This window comes from Podarcis filfolensis, assembly GCF_964270895.1.
Source record: "Podarcis filfolensis genome assembly, chromosome: 9".
Lineage (NCBI taxonomy): Eukaryota > Metazoa > Chordata > Lepidosauria > Squamata > Lacertidae > Podarcis > Podarcis filfolensis.
In genome coordinates, this window is record NC_139610.1 from 56,840,620 (window position 1) to 56,857,102 (window position 16,483).

At 39.7% G+C, this 16,483-nt stretch overlaps 1 protein-coding gene across 6 annotated transcripts in view; it reads left to right on the forward strand.

The window, feature by feature from the left end:
- PPP3CA (protein phosphatase 3 catalytic subunit alpha) overlaps positions 1-16,483 on the forward strand; it is a 184,686-nt gene that overhangs the window by 108,985 nt on the left and 59,218 nt on the right. For all 6 annotated transcript variants that reach the window (XM_083571456.1, XM_083571454.1, XM_083571451.1 and 3 more), the window contains exon 3: positions 7,846-7,970. In XM_083571456.1, coding sequence (XP_083427582.1) covers positions 7,846-7,970 — 125 coding nt within the window. The remainder of the gene's footprint in view (positions 1-7,845; positions 7,971-16,483) is intronic.

The following is a 16,483-nucleotide window of genomic DNA, read 5'->3' on the forward strand; positions in this document are numbered from 1 at the left end:
AGCCTCCCTGGGGAGAGCATTCCACAAGCAAGGAGCCACCACAAAAAAGCCCTCTCGTGTTGCCACCCTCCAGACCTTTCATGGAGGAAGCATGTGAAGAAGGGCCTCAGAGGGTGATTGCATGGTCTAGGTTGGTTAATATGGGGAGAGGTGGTCCTTAAAATATTGCAAACCTGAAGCATTTAATGCCTTATAGATAAAAACCAGAACTTTGAACTGGACCTGGAAACTAACTGGCAGCCCGTGTAGTTTGGCCAGAACTGGCATTATATGCTCAAACTGTCTTGTCCTGGTGAGCGACCTGGCTGCTGAATTCTGCACCAGCTGAAGTTTCCAAACCGTCTTCAGAGGCAGCTCCACGTATGCCATGTTGCAGTAATCTAACCTAGATGTAAGGAAAGGGTTTCTGCACTATTCAGTGTTTTGAAGGATCTCAGTTAGAGATTGTGTCTTTCAGATACCTCACTGGTTATGTAGTCCCATACAAATAATATTCCATGGCATCTGTTCTAGTTGTGCAGCTCAGGTAATTTTGGACACAGGACTCAAGGGAGTCCCATTGTCCTGCTTCACTTCAATACAAAACATACAGTGAATGTTTCTCCCCCTTGACAACCTTGATAATTTGTTAGCTATACTGCTGTTGTTGCTGTTATCATCTTTATCATCGATCTGCTACCACTACCATGGACATATGTTTCTTAATGGGAAGCTTGTCTAGACATGTATAGGATTGTGCTGTGAATTACAGCTATACAGGACTTCTGGAGACACAGAAACACATATATGCTTAGAGACAGTCAGTTTTTTACTTCCACATGATGAGAGACTGCTAGGTGTAATCTGAAACCCACATAACATCAAGTAGAATCTGATCTAGTCAAGTCTCCCATGCTCTCTCCTGCATTCCATTTTAGGTTTGATCTGAGATCCAGTCCATGTTTGAAAGGATGCATTCATCGTGAAGAGTAGTTTTCTTCAACAAATCAAAACAGAGGCACTTTAAATAAGTGTGTGAGTTCTGTTCTTTCTCTATAGCCATGGTAGGAGCAAAAGAAGCACTTCAGAAGGCATTTGATCACAGGGAGGTCCCAGCAGAGAGTCACACAGTAGAGTAAAGAATGCCAAGTAGGAAACATCACAGCCAGATTGTGTGTGTTTCTCACAGATCCTTCTTATACTTTGAAGGGAGCAATGGTAGACAGAGGGGGTGTAATTATCTTTTTAAAGAAGAGCACCCGGTATTTCAAAACATCCCAGATCTCTTTGAATGGACTGGATTCTCCCTTTCTCCCCATCCACTCTTGCACAGATGTGCTTCAGACATCAATAGCTCCAGTGTCTCTTACTTTGGAAACTTTTATCTGGCCAGCCTAATGCTACATCATCAGTCACACTGCCAGGTTGTTGTTGTTGTTGTTGTTGTTGTTGTTTTGGCTTCTTAACAAGAGGCAAATGCAGCTGGAAAGAGATCACTTTGCAAATTCCCTGCTGCACTTCTTCCAATCTTTTTTAGTAAGGGGGGAAATAGAGTAAAGAGAGGTCCCATGGGTGAATTGTTCCCTCCACCAAACCTTGAGTGGAATCAGTGGGTGTGCCAGGGCAGGACTCCCTAACTTACTGTTCCTGGTTTGGGCTTTGACTCCAAGCACATTGTCTCGTCTACAAGCAGCTTGAGTTCCTCATCCTGTGAGAGGCTGTGTACACCACTCAGCTACATTTGGCCAGCCATGGATCCATCCAAGGCTGAGGAGGGGGGTGTACACTTGCCAGGAGGGAAAAGGAGCACAATATGTCTCTGGGAGGGAACAAGAAGCTGTTGTGATGTTCCACAGCTGGAGGCACAGGAGAGTCCCAGGGAGCCATCAGCAACACTGGAGATGCTGGGGCTGGTTTTGATTTGAATTCTGAATGCGTCCCTTAGTTCAGAGCAGAGCTTGAAGTCTTCAAAGCACACCACTTGCAACATCCATGCAAAAAATTGGGAGGGCAAAGAGAATGAGAAATACCTGAAGTGAAGCATCAGCTAGCACAAAGTCTCAAGCTTCAGCAATTGTCATTTCCTCAGAATGTCACACATGGCCCAGAGGCATTCTGGGGAAATGAAGACGGCACGCAAATGTAGCCTGTGCAGCCCCACCCTGTGAAAATATTTCTAAGAAGAAAAAGAGTCATTTAAATGCCACCCCCTTATGAGCCTGATAGGTTCACAAAGAATTTCTGCTGTGCTGTTTGCATTTATTCAAAGGTTTTATTGGCAAATTCATATAAGGAAATTCATATGATCATGGGAGGACATCTAACCATACACTTTTCCATTGCCCCAATTCAGTGTATTAATCCCAGGATGCTCTGAGAGTACTTTATCAGAGAATGCATGCCAAATTCTTAACAGTTCTCTTCAGAAATACATTACTGATTTTTAGAAAATTGGACAATCAATTGGACTCAGGTTTCAAGCTTACATTGTATCAAAACCTTCCAGGGCAAAATTCTTTAGGTCTTTGGTAAACAAATAAATCTTTAGATAATTTATTTAGATAATCTCTCCCTCTTAATAATGTGCTTAATGTCATATTAATTCATCTGACACAAGCCTACCCCAAACAATTTTCATCAGAAAAAGAGTTATTGAATGCATGTTTTCTTGTTCTCTCCCTATTTATTGTTGACTGTGTACTGTTTGCAATGTACGTGATGTTGCAAATGTCCATAAATGTCCTTGATAAAGTTATTAGACATGCTTCATGGAACATAAAGATGCTATCTAAGCAGGCTAGGCTTTCTTTTATTTTTAGCAATTCTCTTGCAGGGAGGTGTAATACAAAAAGATGCACACGGCTTAAACATCAGTTTTGACAACAAGATGCTACTTGTGAAATTTTAGTTTTGACAGCACATGGTCTTGTCAGCTGTGTGTATCTGTCAGTACTTGCTCAGCATTGGAAATCATACTGTATCTGAATGTTTTCTTTACCATTTTGGAGCATTCTCTCAGCTTCCTTCTGATTTGATGAAGGTCTATAGAACCCTTCTGTGGAGCAGACTGTCAAAAGCTGGGTGCAGTCGTATCTTTCCTGGGCAAGCTTATGTCCTGCCTGTGGGCTGAGACACAGCATCTGGTTAACCACAGAAAAAAACAGGATGCAGGATTAGATATGCCTTTTGCTGGATCTTATGTTTGTAAACTGCTAACAAACAATGAGGTTATCTACCGATGGAATGTATGTGTCAAGCAAGTCCAGCTGTAGTGGCCTCTTTGAACATATAGGTTGTAACTGTTGCTTTCCTCTTGCCCATAGACAAAATTGAGAGTAAACTACGAGGTTTTAAATACCTCATAGTTATTTTTGTAATTGGCTTTAAGAGTAATAACAGCAAGTTGCCCTGAAATTCAGTGTCTCCTGAAGAAAGGATGCCATGAACTCAGCAACTGTTTCTAAACCTCCTTGTTTCATTTCCCATTCATGTTTCCCATTCTTTGTAGAAATATCCCTTTGAGATTTTATCTGGGGATGATGGATCCTCTTTTTATTTGTAGCTCACACTGCAGATTTTAAATTAGCCAGTGGAATTCAGCCAAAAATATAGAATGCACTCTTCCATGTGTGACCCGGCCTCTTGTGTGCACATGTACAAAACAAACTCTGGCATGCTTGAAGCTGCTTTGATAAGACAGGAAGCAGGAGGAGGAAGTGGTAACTGTTAACACAGAATGTGGCACCAGAGCTATATGCACCACCCCAGTCATTTATTTCAGCCAACCATCAAATATATGCTTGATGAAGAACCTATTTTTTTGCATCTAGATGGGATGAGGTGCAGCTGGTGCAATCTGTCGAGTTACCCCCTTAAAACAACTTGAAATGTGGAAGCAATTTCTGCTTTACTGCATGAAACAAATATAAATATATTTTCACTGCTATATACTACAGCATTGCTGATGCACATGACAACTCATTATGGCAGAGAGTTTTGGAGATATGGAGAGAAATGGGTGTGTGCAAGAAAAAGTTGCGTTGTTTAAATGGCATCAGGATGCAAGATGGTCTGTAAATTGATGGGAGAGACATAGTGCAGCTGCAATGCATTTCAGTTAAGAGGGGGATTCTTTTAAGAATTTCACTGTGGGATATACTAGTTCTTATCCAGAAACAACTGCAAGGAGCAGCTGTTAAGGGCTTGAATTCAACCACTTGGTGTGGTGTTTTTTTCTCGTACGGATGTCGCACTATGATGCCATGTGACTGAAGACTGTCTGAGCATGTGTGTTTTCATGAAGGCAAAGGAGCCTATTTGGCCTGGCCTCACCCCAGAGTGGCAGGGCCAATAGCAGCTTGTAGCATAGTAGCAAGAAGAGTGTTCCCTGTAAGTTAAACGGGAGAGCTCTCCTCTAAAAGCCCTTGGGCTCTGTTTTTGCAGCTTTCAAGATAAAATATTTAGTAAGTATCTGTGGGCGGCAAAGCAAGCTTTCATCTCGAAACCCAATAAATAATATTGCATCCATTTGCAGCCATTGAAGAAATCAGATCATGAAAGGATAACTGCATTCAGATACTTTCCTACTGTGCCGATTTTTTCCTCCTCTTTCTCTCAAAATGTATTTTCTGTCATAATAAAGTTGTACTGTGTATACATTTTGATTGCATTAACTGAGAGGTAAGCTGGTAAAATGGATCTAATGGCTTTATTAAACTAAATTGTGCAGAGCAGAGAAATCGCAATGTTCTTAATAGGAGCTACAGAAATTGCTTTTGATAAAAAAAATAGAATCTTAAGACATTTCATTAGATTTTAAATACTCGTTTTAATTAAGTTGTCTAATAATTATTTTTTATTGGAATGCAAGGGTTAGTTATTGGTTCTCTTTACTGGAGATGGGATAAAGTATGTAGGGTTTTTTTATTTGGAGTTCTATTTTTCACTATAAGCTAATTCTGCATTTGATGTCATTTATTTAATGTTGGATTTGATTATTTGAACAAATAGTTGTTTTATGAATGAGGAAAGGATAGAAGCTTATTCTTGATTTAGTCATAAATCCTATCTATGCTTACCTGGGAGTAACCCTTGTTGAAAACAGTGTCTCTGGCTTCTGAATATAAGAAGGTTATATTGGTTATACAACAAATTTCCCTGTTTCCTATTGTCCTCTGAAATGTGTGGCTTTGGCAAAGTGAATACCCTGTGTTTCAGGCCCACTTCATCTCATGATGTTTACTATGTTCAGATTGACTCTGCATATTTAAAGTTTGAAGGCCAGCACCCCTGCCTTCTGCTGCTTGCCTTGACTGCCTGATCTCTGTATACATCTGGCATTGCTTTTTATATATGGATGCATTTTCATTCACTGACATTTTCTTCCTTATGCGGGCTTACCTGAGAACAATCCTGAGCCCCTTCTAAAAATCTAAAGTGCCCTGCTGGCTTCTGTTGAAAGACCTATCTAGTATGCGATTCTTCTTCTTGTGGCCAACCAGATACTTCTGGGGAAGTCCACAAGCAAGGTATCTTTTGTTGGTTGCTAGAAGGTGGTGTTCAGTAGTATCCACTAGAGGCAGTTGATAGCTTTTTCCTCCAGGAATTTCTCTAATCCCCTTCCAAAACCATCCAAGTTGGTGACCACTATGATATCTGTTGGAAGAGAATTTCATAGTTTAACTATGTGCTGTAGGAAGAAGTCCTCTTTTTTTCTGTCCTGAATTTCCCACAATTCAGTTTCATCAGATGACCCAGTACTATGAAACATGGAGAGAAACTACCGGTCTGCTTTCTCCACACCATGCAAAATTTTACGCACCTCTGTCATCCTCCTTGACTCACCTTTATCTAAATGAAAAAGTCCCAAGTGTTCTACCCTTTTATCACACAGTGGTTACACCTACCCTCTCATACAGCAAAAACTGCTTTATTTCAACCGGCATTTTAAGAACTCTTGTTTTTAAATTTACATATGACTAGTGCTGTTTTTCTTTTTGGATTGCTGTTTCTGAAGATGCAGTAACTTTCCCCCCTCAAATATTCATGACTTCTTCCTTCTCCTCATTTAGCTGTGTTTATTACATATTCTTTCAAAGGTGGGATATAACTATTGGAAATCTATGGCAGACCAATAACATGAAAATGGCCATCAGTGAGCTCAGAGCAATAGAATTAGAATAAAGTTGACACACATAAGTTTTGTGTTTTGAAATCCTCAAGCCACTTACTAGATGTAGAAGAATAGGAGGAAAAACAAGGAATAATTTGCTTTAACAGTAGTAACATTGGTTTCATATATCAACCAATGTGAGTAAGGGCTCCAAGAACATCCCCATTGCTGTAGTTGCCACATTGATTTCTTGTAGCTGTCAGGCAAGGGCTGTCCTAATGATTAGAGGAGGGGAAAGAAGGTTAATTTGCAGTTTTCCTTTAGATAGTGAGTCAGGGTAGCATTTGCAATGCTGTGGGGGGAAAGACAATGAAATATGAGTAATGTTTGTATTGTATGGCATGGTAAATTTTAGTGCAACCTTGTTAAAAGCACTTGTACTACACCATAATTTTCTTTCCCTGTAAATAAGTGGCTTTTTTCCTTCTAAGTCCTAATTTTGAGACATTTATCACTCAGTAGTGCATGATCTCCGTAAATAAAGAAGTGTGAACCAGTGAAGTGGCCAAGTTTGCTAATGATGCAAAACCGTTCAGGATTGTTAGAAGGGATTACAAAGAGCTCCAGAAGGACCTCTCCAAACTGAGTGAAAAGGCACTAAAATGGCAAATGCAATTCAGTGTAAACAAGAGTAAAGTGATGCATGTAGGGGGGGTTATTAATTTTACATATACACTCAGGGGGTCTGAACTGTCAGTGAGTGACTGACCAGGAGCGAGACCTTAGGGTTGACGATAGCTCAATGAAGATTTAATCCCAGTGTGCATCAGCTGAGAGAAAATCATTTGGTGCTGGGGATCATTAGGAAAGGAATTGAAAATAAAACTGTTGATCTCATGATAATGCTGTACAAGTCTATAGTGCAGTCGCCTTTTGAATACTATGTACAGTTCTGGTCATCTCACTCAAGAAGGACATTGTAGAGTTGGGAAAGGTTCAGAAACGGGCAACCCAAAATGATGAAGGAAGTGGAGCAACTCCCCTATAAGGAAAGGTTTTGCAATATTGGGACATTTTAGTTTGAGAAAGAGGTGGCGTGATATAAAATCATGCATAGCAAGAAGAATTATGTATAGAATTATGCATAACATGAAGAAAGTAGACAGATAAAAGTTTTTCCTCCTTCCTTCAGAACACTAGAACTTGTGCTTCGAGCCCCAAAACCCATCCCCCATGGAAAGTGGAGACAGAATTTAGTTTAAATGTTAATGGGCAAATTTTGGCCACAACTTTATTAGAATACACAAATGTGACTGGTAGGCATTGGTATCAAAACTATATCTGGCTCCTGCCCCACCTTGCAGGAAGCCGGGAAGGGTTAACAACCAGCAGGGGGAACTCCATCAATGTATATTGACTGGTGTTCACCCCTGGGGTTCTCGGGGGCTCCTGGCATGGCCCTAGCCCCTCTCCGGGCTTTGGACACGATCCAGATCCCCGGATTCCTTGACCATACTACGCTAAGGTTATTGGGGGTTGTAGTCCAACATCTGCAGACTCAACCATAGGAAGCCTAGTTTGGTGGATCATGCCAGTGCACCCATTGTAGGCAATACCACATTAGACAGGTCTGATGCAAGTTGTTTAGGCCCTAAAACATTACAATAAGCCCTAGGTAAGGATTTAGAAGTATAGCTGTGTTCATAATGTTCTGTATAAATTGGTCTTTCCACTTGTGTCTCTCTATCTTCCAGTTTGCGGGGACATCCATGGACAATTCTTTGACTTGATGAAGCTCTTTGAAGTGGGAGGCTCTCCTGCCAACACACGATACCTTTTTCTAGGGGACTATGTTGACAGAGGGTACTTCAGTATTGAAGTAAGTTTTATTTCTCACTTTGGCTATGAAATTAATTTGTGTCCAGATTTATTTGCTTCACCCCCTCCCCCCTTTAAATGTTCTTTTCTAGTGAACACATGGTCGCATGTCTTACCGCTATATTACTGTAGCAAACATTGTGTAAAGAAATGTTTCACATGAAATGTACCATTGAATTATTGCAGGCAAAGTGTGTGCATGTTTTCTGGCCATAGTTACTTATCTAAATTTCATTTGTCAAAATTTTGAATAATGAAAACATTACTTTTACCAAATTTTGAGCTAGTTCATCTTATTTTCTCAAAACCTGAAACTGTATTTCAATGTGTTAATGTCTAATCATGGCACTGTAAAACAACGTTTGCATTTTGGCTGGAATTAGAGGAAGTATGCAACCATTTTGATCACCTTTGGGCATGGATTTCTCTAACAGCTACCCCTTCATGCAACTAGGTGGTTACTTTTGAAATTAAAGAGGACTTCTAAAAGTAACTTGTGGGCTTCCCTGTTATAAAATTCTAGTCCACGTCTTTTGGTAAGCACCTAAATTAGTTCTTAGGGTCCCCAGCACTGTGAGAGGAGTGGGGAAAACTAATACATGATGTTAGCCTTCTTGGATGAGGAATTATTTGTTGGCCACAGCTAAGTTCAGCAGATGCAAGTATTGTAAATCTTCATAGTGTAGTGGTTAGTGGGAGAGACATATTTTATCATGGTCACAGAACAGAAAAAGTTGATAGACTTTGGATAATGAATTTACAAAGAAAACATAAGATTAACAGGGGAGCCAACAGAAAAGTTATTTTATCATCTGCTTTATAATTTGTATTGGAAGAAATTTAAAGACTATCTACAGAAACACTGTAAAATTTATGAATGTTAAAATGATGATTGGATTGAATAGGGGGTACTAGCAACAAAGTTAATAAGAATATGCAAAAATGGATTGATAACGGATGAAAATATAGAGTTATAATATGTTAAGATATAGAGTTAAGATAAATGAAAGAGGGTAAGGATTTGCTAATTTGATTATGTAAATGGGAATACAAAAAGGGGAGGTGTGAGGAGGTCAAGGAAACAAGCTAATGAGTTTAAAGATATAAAAAATGGATTTGTTTAAATTTTTTTTCTTACCTATTCGCTTTTTGCATTTTGTATTTTTATTTTTTATTTTTATTTTTATTTTTTATTTTTTATGTATTTTTGTATGTTTTTTCTTATCTCTTTCTTTCTATATGTTCCTTTTTTATTCTGTAAACTTTTGTTTTTTGTAAAATCTCAATAATTATTAAAAAAAAAATAGATAGATGATAGATAACATTGCAAGATTCAGTCACTAGGGCTTAACTAAAATCAGTCAGGGTAGTTCTATCACATCCATTGTTTGCAGGCCAGTGCTGAATTTGCCTGACATCACAAACTAGTGGTTACTGATTGTACTGACTATGCCAGCCTAGTTCTAGAGTCCAGTCAAAAGAGATTTTGTCAAATTGGTCGGTGAACTCCTTTTCACCAGCCTCATGCTTTTTCTATGAACCCTCTTTTGCTTGAGTATGTTTTGCTTAAAAATAGCTAAAGCAAGCTAAGGATTTAAATCTGTGCTGGGTGATCTTGAGGAAATTCTCTTAAACAAGGATAGATCATTGTAGTACATAGTAATTGGAACAGTAATAGGAGGGAACGTGTTTGGGCAAACCCCTTAAAGCCCTTAAACCAGGTTAAAAAGCCTCATATTCAAGCCCCTTGTCAAAACTTTGTTGTGGAGACATAGGATATGCTTAGCCAAGGGATCATGGCCAATATGGGCATACAGTGGTACCTCAGGTTACATACGCTTCTGGTTATATACGCTTCAGGTTAAAAACTCCGCTAACCCAGAAATAGTGCTTCAGGTTAAGAACTTTGCTTCAGGATGAGAACAGAAATCGGGCTCCGGTGGCGCGGCAGCAGCAGGAGGCTCCATTAGCTAAAGTGGTGCTTCAGGTTAAGAACAGTTTCAGGTTAAGTACGGACCTCCGGAACAAAGTACTTAACCTGAGGTACCACTGTAGTAGAAATATAGTTATCTGAACATATGAAATAGTCCTGATAAAACATTAGTTTGTTTTTAAAATTAAAATTAAGTGCCAAGCAGACTCCTTAGTTTAGGACAGGCTTATTTCTTATTGAGCAACTGGATTGTTAGTGTATTTTCTGCATCTTCAAATACGTAAAATTGAAGAGCACATCTTTATATGTGGAATCTTGAAATAAAAGAGCCAGAGATTTTACAAAAGCTGACAGTTTAGGAAAGAGTTTGAATGTCTCCCCACAACCCCAGCTGGCTCCTTGAGGGGCTTGTGAAATTCCCCTTGGGAAGGTTCAATAGCAGAATTAATCTTCCGGAGCAAGTATAATCTACTTTAATGATGAGATCCGCTAAGAAGAGAAGCGGTAGATCTTATGGCTTGACATCCTTTAGGAAGAGATTAGCAGATGCTTTTCTTAAAAGATGTCCTTTCAACTTGGCAAGAAACAATGGGCTGTTTCCAACTACCGTATTTTTCGCTGTATAAGACGCACCAGACCACAAGACGCACCTAGTTTTTGGAGGATGAAAACAAGAAAAAAAATATTCTGAATCTCAGAAGCCAGAACAGCAAGAGGGATCACTGTGCAGTGAAAGCAGCAATCCCTCTTGCTGTTCTGGCTTCTGGGATAGCTGCGCAGCCTGCATTCGCTCCATAAGACGCACACACATTTCCCCTTACTTTTTAGGAGGGAAAAAGTGAGTCTTATAGAGCAAAAAATACGGTAAGTTATCCTCCCTCAGAATAGCGTTGAATAGACCCCAATGCATTGTCTTTGAATGCACTAAGTCAAATTAAATTATTATAAACTGTCACTTTGCAGCAGCAGGGGAGAATTACAATTATTATTATGAAATTAAACGTGTGATCTTTAATGTTGTCTGTAGCATAAATTGTTGCTATTGCTTTGGGTTAATTATATGTCTGGCTTCTTATCTGTACTGAAGGTGGAAAATTTTGACCACCAAAATAAAGGCAATGTCTACATTAGCCAAGATAATAAATTTAGTTATGGAATAGGGGAGGAATTAGTGTCTAATAAGTTATGTTTTAGACTTGTTAAAGACCTTTATATGAATAATTCCATCTGAAACTAATGCTGTCCGATTTCAGGCTTAGCCACCGTGGTACCCAGAGCTTGTATATTCCTTGTACAATCTGCACCTGTATCCAGTCCTGTTTAATGCTTTTGATAACGACTTTACCAAAGAAAAAGAGCTTGTGCACTTTAGGGAATTTGCAGTTGACATAAAAGGAGGATATACTGCAAATACCCTTGAGGATAGTATTAGGATTTGAAATTGTCTTGACAAAATGGAGAACTGAATGGAATGAAATTCAGCAGAGGTAAATGCAAAGAATACAAATTGGGGAGGAGCTAACACTATGGAGAATAGTTAGCTATTCAGTAGCATTGTTTAGAGTTTGATGGTATATATAGTAGATAACAAGCTTTACGATAAGACAGCAAGACAGCAAATGCCGTACCAGGGTATGATTTTCGTTAGTTTGTGGAGAGTGTCCGTAAAGCAGGAAGCCACCCAAAGAAAGCAGATTTGGCTACAATCATACACACACTGGTCGCTTCCAGACTCTGTGGGGGGGCTGCCTCTGAAAACAGTCAAGAATCTTCAGCAGATACAGATTGCAGATGCCAGACATCTGGTGGGGATAAGCGATCTGTGCATGTAACACCCAACTTATAATACATACCTGTTTGCTCCTGAGCTAAATTCAAAGTACTCGTCTTAACTTTTACAGGTCTTTTTGGTTTGGGGCCAGGCTATTTGAAGGACCACATATGCCCTAATGAACCTATCTGGATATCATGCTATGCCATCAGGTCCACCATTATAACAATATGGTTAACAGGTACCAAGGACAGAACCTTCTCAGCAGTTGCTATGGATGGGTTCACCAGTCTAGTCCCATTCTGTTCCCCTTTCCAACATTTCTGAGAAGGGGCTTTTCCTACTTTTCCTCGTTTAAATTGAAAACACACACACACACCAGTGTCCCTGTGACTGCTGGTGGCATGCCATAACACCTTGTTGCTCTCAGGGCTATTTATGGCCCTGGCTTTCAACAATCATTTATTTACAAGAAAAAAAATCACTAAGAAAAATACCACACCAAAAAGTACAATTAAAAAAAAATTAAAACACCATAAAAGCATAAATTTTGAACTGGCGCAGCAAGGTTGTGTTTCTTAGCTGTTCCAAGTGACTTAGTTGGACACACTGTTGGATTCCCACTTCCTAGCTCCCCATATTCTTTACATTTGTCATCAGCAAAATAGTAGTTAATCTGGCCATAGCCTTTTATCTATAAGCAATGTTTGTGCTGAAGTCAAGCTGTGAAACTGTAAGGTGCCTCCTTTACAGGAAGGACATAAATGGTCTTTTTTTCCTGATTGGCCCTTCCTTCTTCCTGAAGAGGAGTTAACCTTACTCCCTTCTGACCAGAAGAACATGACAAGTCCCAACTTTCTACTCCATACCTTCCTGCCACCTTTTGTACTAAGCTACACTGTAAGTCAAATCTGAAATGCAATTTGATTTCTTTCCTTTCAACTTGCTAGCTCCTGTTCAAATTGTGATCCCCTTTGAATCCAGTTGGGTCTCCTCACGTATTGAAGTCATTCTTGCATACAGAATGGGAGAAAACAAGGCTTATATGGTCCACACTGGTTCTTCTTAGCCTTGTTGAATTTTACATTGTTTTAGCCTTCTGCCGTTTGAGGCTATGTTACGTAGACTCTATCCAAATTTTCTTTGAGGGCTTGAACTGAAAGTTCCTTCCAGCTCTTTTTTTTTCCATGGTGGGTGGAATTCTTGTATGTAGGCTGCAAGTAATTTCTTTCAGGTTGAGAGTGCATGAAGGAAATGTCCCTATTGTTAAGAGCAAGGCCTGGAAATTATGCAAGGTGGGTGGAAGAAATTTAATAATGCATTGGAAAGGAAAATAAAGCACTTCAAACTTCTATTAAATACACATGGCAGAAATAAATAAATGCTGTACAGCATAATAAAATCTTGAAGAAATACACACACACACACACACACACACACACACACACACACACTTTTAAATGCCCTCCTTTCCCATGCATTAAGTGAAGATGTTAGGTTTTCTGATTTGGCTTGCAAATCTTGCAGTTTTGTTATTAGGACTTTTTCTGTTTTCTTTTTTACTCCCTCTTGTGGGCAGGTTGTGGGAAGGAACCTAGATAATGACACACTTGATTAAAGCATACAGATTAGAAAGATGATGAAACAAAGAAAGCACTTCCTATTTGTGCTACTACTGGCCTGCACAACCTGTGACCCATAATACATAACACAGTGCTTTTGGGTGGTCTTCATATGCCTTATCAGTGTTGCTGTCATCCTTCAAACAGCCCTGTGAAAGGAGAGTATTATTTTTCTAATATTGTATGCCATGAGGCTAGGATGTGGTGCCCCTTTACAAGATCACATGGTGAGTTTGTGGCAAGAACTTAAACAAAGACTTCTGACTTGTACTAATTAGCCATGTATTATAGCATACCTGCTTCCTGACAATCCCAGGCAAGCAGCAAAACAAGAGGGACATACGATTTATTTTTTTTATTATTTTCTATAATTTTTTATTGAGTTTTTGATAATTTTATATCTATAAAACATAACCATTTCAAACATTAAAATACAAGGTTCTTTTGAACCTCCGGTCCTCCTTCCCTTCCTCCATGGGTTCCATATTTAAATTTGCTGCATCTTTTACCATTATCCATCTATTATATAAACATAATTACCATTAAAAAATCCACTTTACAAGTGTCATTACACCCCTGCCAAAGATTTTAACTGTTTACAGTGGTCTTTTAAATAAATTACAAATTTACTCCAGTCTTTAGAAAATACTTGATCTTCCTGGTTTCAGATCTTCCTGGTCAGTTTCGCCATCTCCACATACTCCATCAGTTTCATCTGCCATGCTTCTTTTGTTGGAATTTCTCCTTCCTTCCATCTCTGGGCTAGTAACATTCTTGCTGCCGTTGGGGATAAATGAGTTCTTGGTAGATAGGTAGTTGTGTAGCTGAGGGGTCTACATTTGTCAAAAGTGGAAAACCTTTGCTTAGCCAGCAGAACAATAATGCTCTGTCTGCAGTGGTTTTTCCTCTGGTAAGCTCCCAGTTCAATTGTATGGGTTATATATATATAGTACTGCCCTTGCAAACTGGCCTGTGCTCTTAGATCGCCTTCCAAGGTCTTTCGCTCTATGCCGTCTCCTTTCAGGGTATGCCATTCAGCTTCAAGGGATAGGACATTTTCGACAATGGTGCCCCAGTTGTTGAATGCTCTTCCCAAATAAATTTTCCTGCCGCCAAAACTTCCATCTTTTTGGCACCAGGTGGAATAATTAAATAAATTGTTATTTATTCATTGGGTTTATTCATTAGAATCATCCCAGGGCACATACAATAGCTACACAGGAAATGCCATGGCCGCATGCAAAATGCAGTCAAGTCGTATAATAAAGAACACAACATTAAAATCACCAGAAGGCTGTACTCATAACAGGTTTCAGGCAGCAGTAACAGTCCATCAGAGCTTGACCAATTCAGTGACTTCTAATTTACTCAGTCACATTAACCTGTGCAAATGTCATGGTAGTTTTAACAGTCTTGTCAGATGCTTTTATCGTTGCTGTATTTTATTGTACTGATTGTATGCTACATTCCACACTAAATCCAAAAGGACAAAGCCCAGTATATAAATGTTTTATATCTTGTGCTTCTAGGGAGTTTTGAGAATCAAGTGTTTGTCTCTCCCCCTGCCCCCATTAGCTGCATTTGCCTTTTTGAGAGAAGTAGGGCTTTAACTTCAGATCAGACTATTATCATCCCCATCGGATTACAATTTCTAAAATATCTGGAGAATATCTTGTATCTTGCTTTCGTTGGGTGGGTGTGTGCGCGCACACACACAGCTCTTTCATTTCCCTTTGTACCTGTTCATCCCACAATTACAAAGAAGGTCGAGCTGTCTAAGTCTTTGAAGAAATGGCAAAGGATTTTAAAGCAATGTTTGGTAGGGGAGAAAGATACAAAGATGGGAGCCAAACTTGAAGTAGTTTTGAAGTCCTCGGAATTTGCACAGCCCAAGCTTATTCCTTAGTCATCCAAAACCTCAAGGCTTGAAATGCCAGCTGGTAGTGAGAGTGTTTTCATGCAGTTTCCCACCATAGATCCTCTACTGGAAGCCTTGCGAAAGCGGCTGATGTTCAGAAATTTCCAGGCTGACTTCCAGGCAGAAAACAGTTCAGAGAAGTCTCTTGAATTTCATATAGTGAGCTATACGGTGTAAGAACAGCTACTAGCAATTCGTCTGTGTACTGGCTAGTAAATATAGGCTGCATTGTGAAAACACAAACACACATGGACATATATCACTTGCCACTGAAAAACCCTTTCCGTCAGTCTTCAAGTGTATTAAAGGGAAACAGAAATCCCACAGCCCAACATTCTGTTCCATTTGTGCTCTGGCACGCTCTGAGTTGAAACACTGGCTATTATGAGTCAGATAATGTCCTGGGATTTCTGGAAAAAAGGTAAAAATACAAATTTTCCTAATTGTTCTTGTAACTGGAAAGTGGAGTACTACATGTACTACTGCACATCCCTTAACCAATCTGATATGCTTGACAGTGAGTGACTGGTGCAATGCTTACTGGGACTGAGATAGCCCAGTCGGTAGAGCATGAGACTCTTAACCTCAGGGTTGTGGGTTCGAGTTCCACGTTGGGCAACAGATTCCTGCATTGCAGGGGGTTGAATCAGATGACTCTCATGGTCCCTTCATGCTCTACAATTCTATGATTCTATACTTCATACTGGGCTAATGGTGGTTTGTGTATGTCATTGCTTCCCCATATGAAAGACTTGCAATGCATAGAAAACAAGTGTGTTACTGTAAGGGATTAAATCTACCCGCTTATGTAACTGGAATGATAGCAGGTATCAAAATAACAACTGAGAATTCAGTGTATGTGGCCTTCCAGAAGTTGTTGAAATGATTACAGCTCCCATCAGCCCCAGCCAGAATGGCCAGTGGTCAGAAGTTGTAGTCCTGCAATGTCAGGCATGCCATAGGTTTTGCATCCCTGAGCTACACCAGCACTATTCATGGTTCATTCTAGCTAAGGTTAGCCTTTAATCAATCCAATTTCAACTCCATGCCATGCCCCAGATTTCTCAGCCAGGATTAAGAGACTGGTCACATTACACTTCTACCAGGGTCCCAAGAAGTATTTGTCATGCTTCCTCTCAAATACACCATGAAAAGTGGGGACTTTGTCTATCTTGGGAATTCTGGGTAAATATTTGAGCTAATCAGGCCCGTGCAGAAATTTCCCGTCATTGACAGACCCAAATGAATCCTAACTGCATGCCTAATTGCA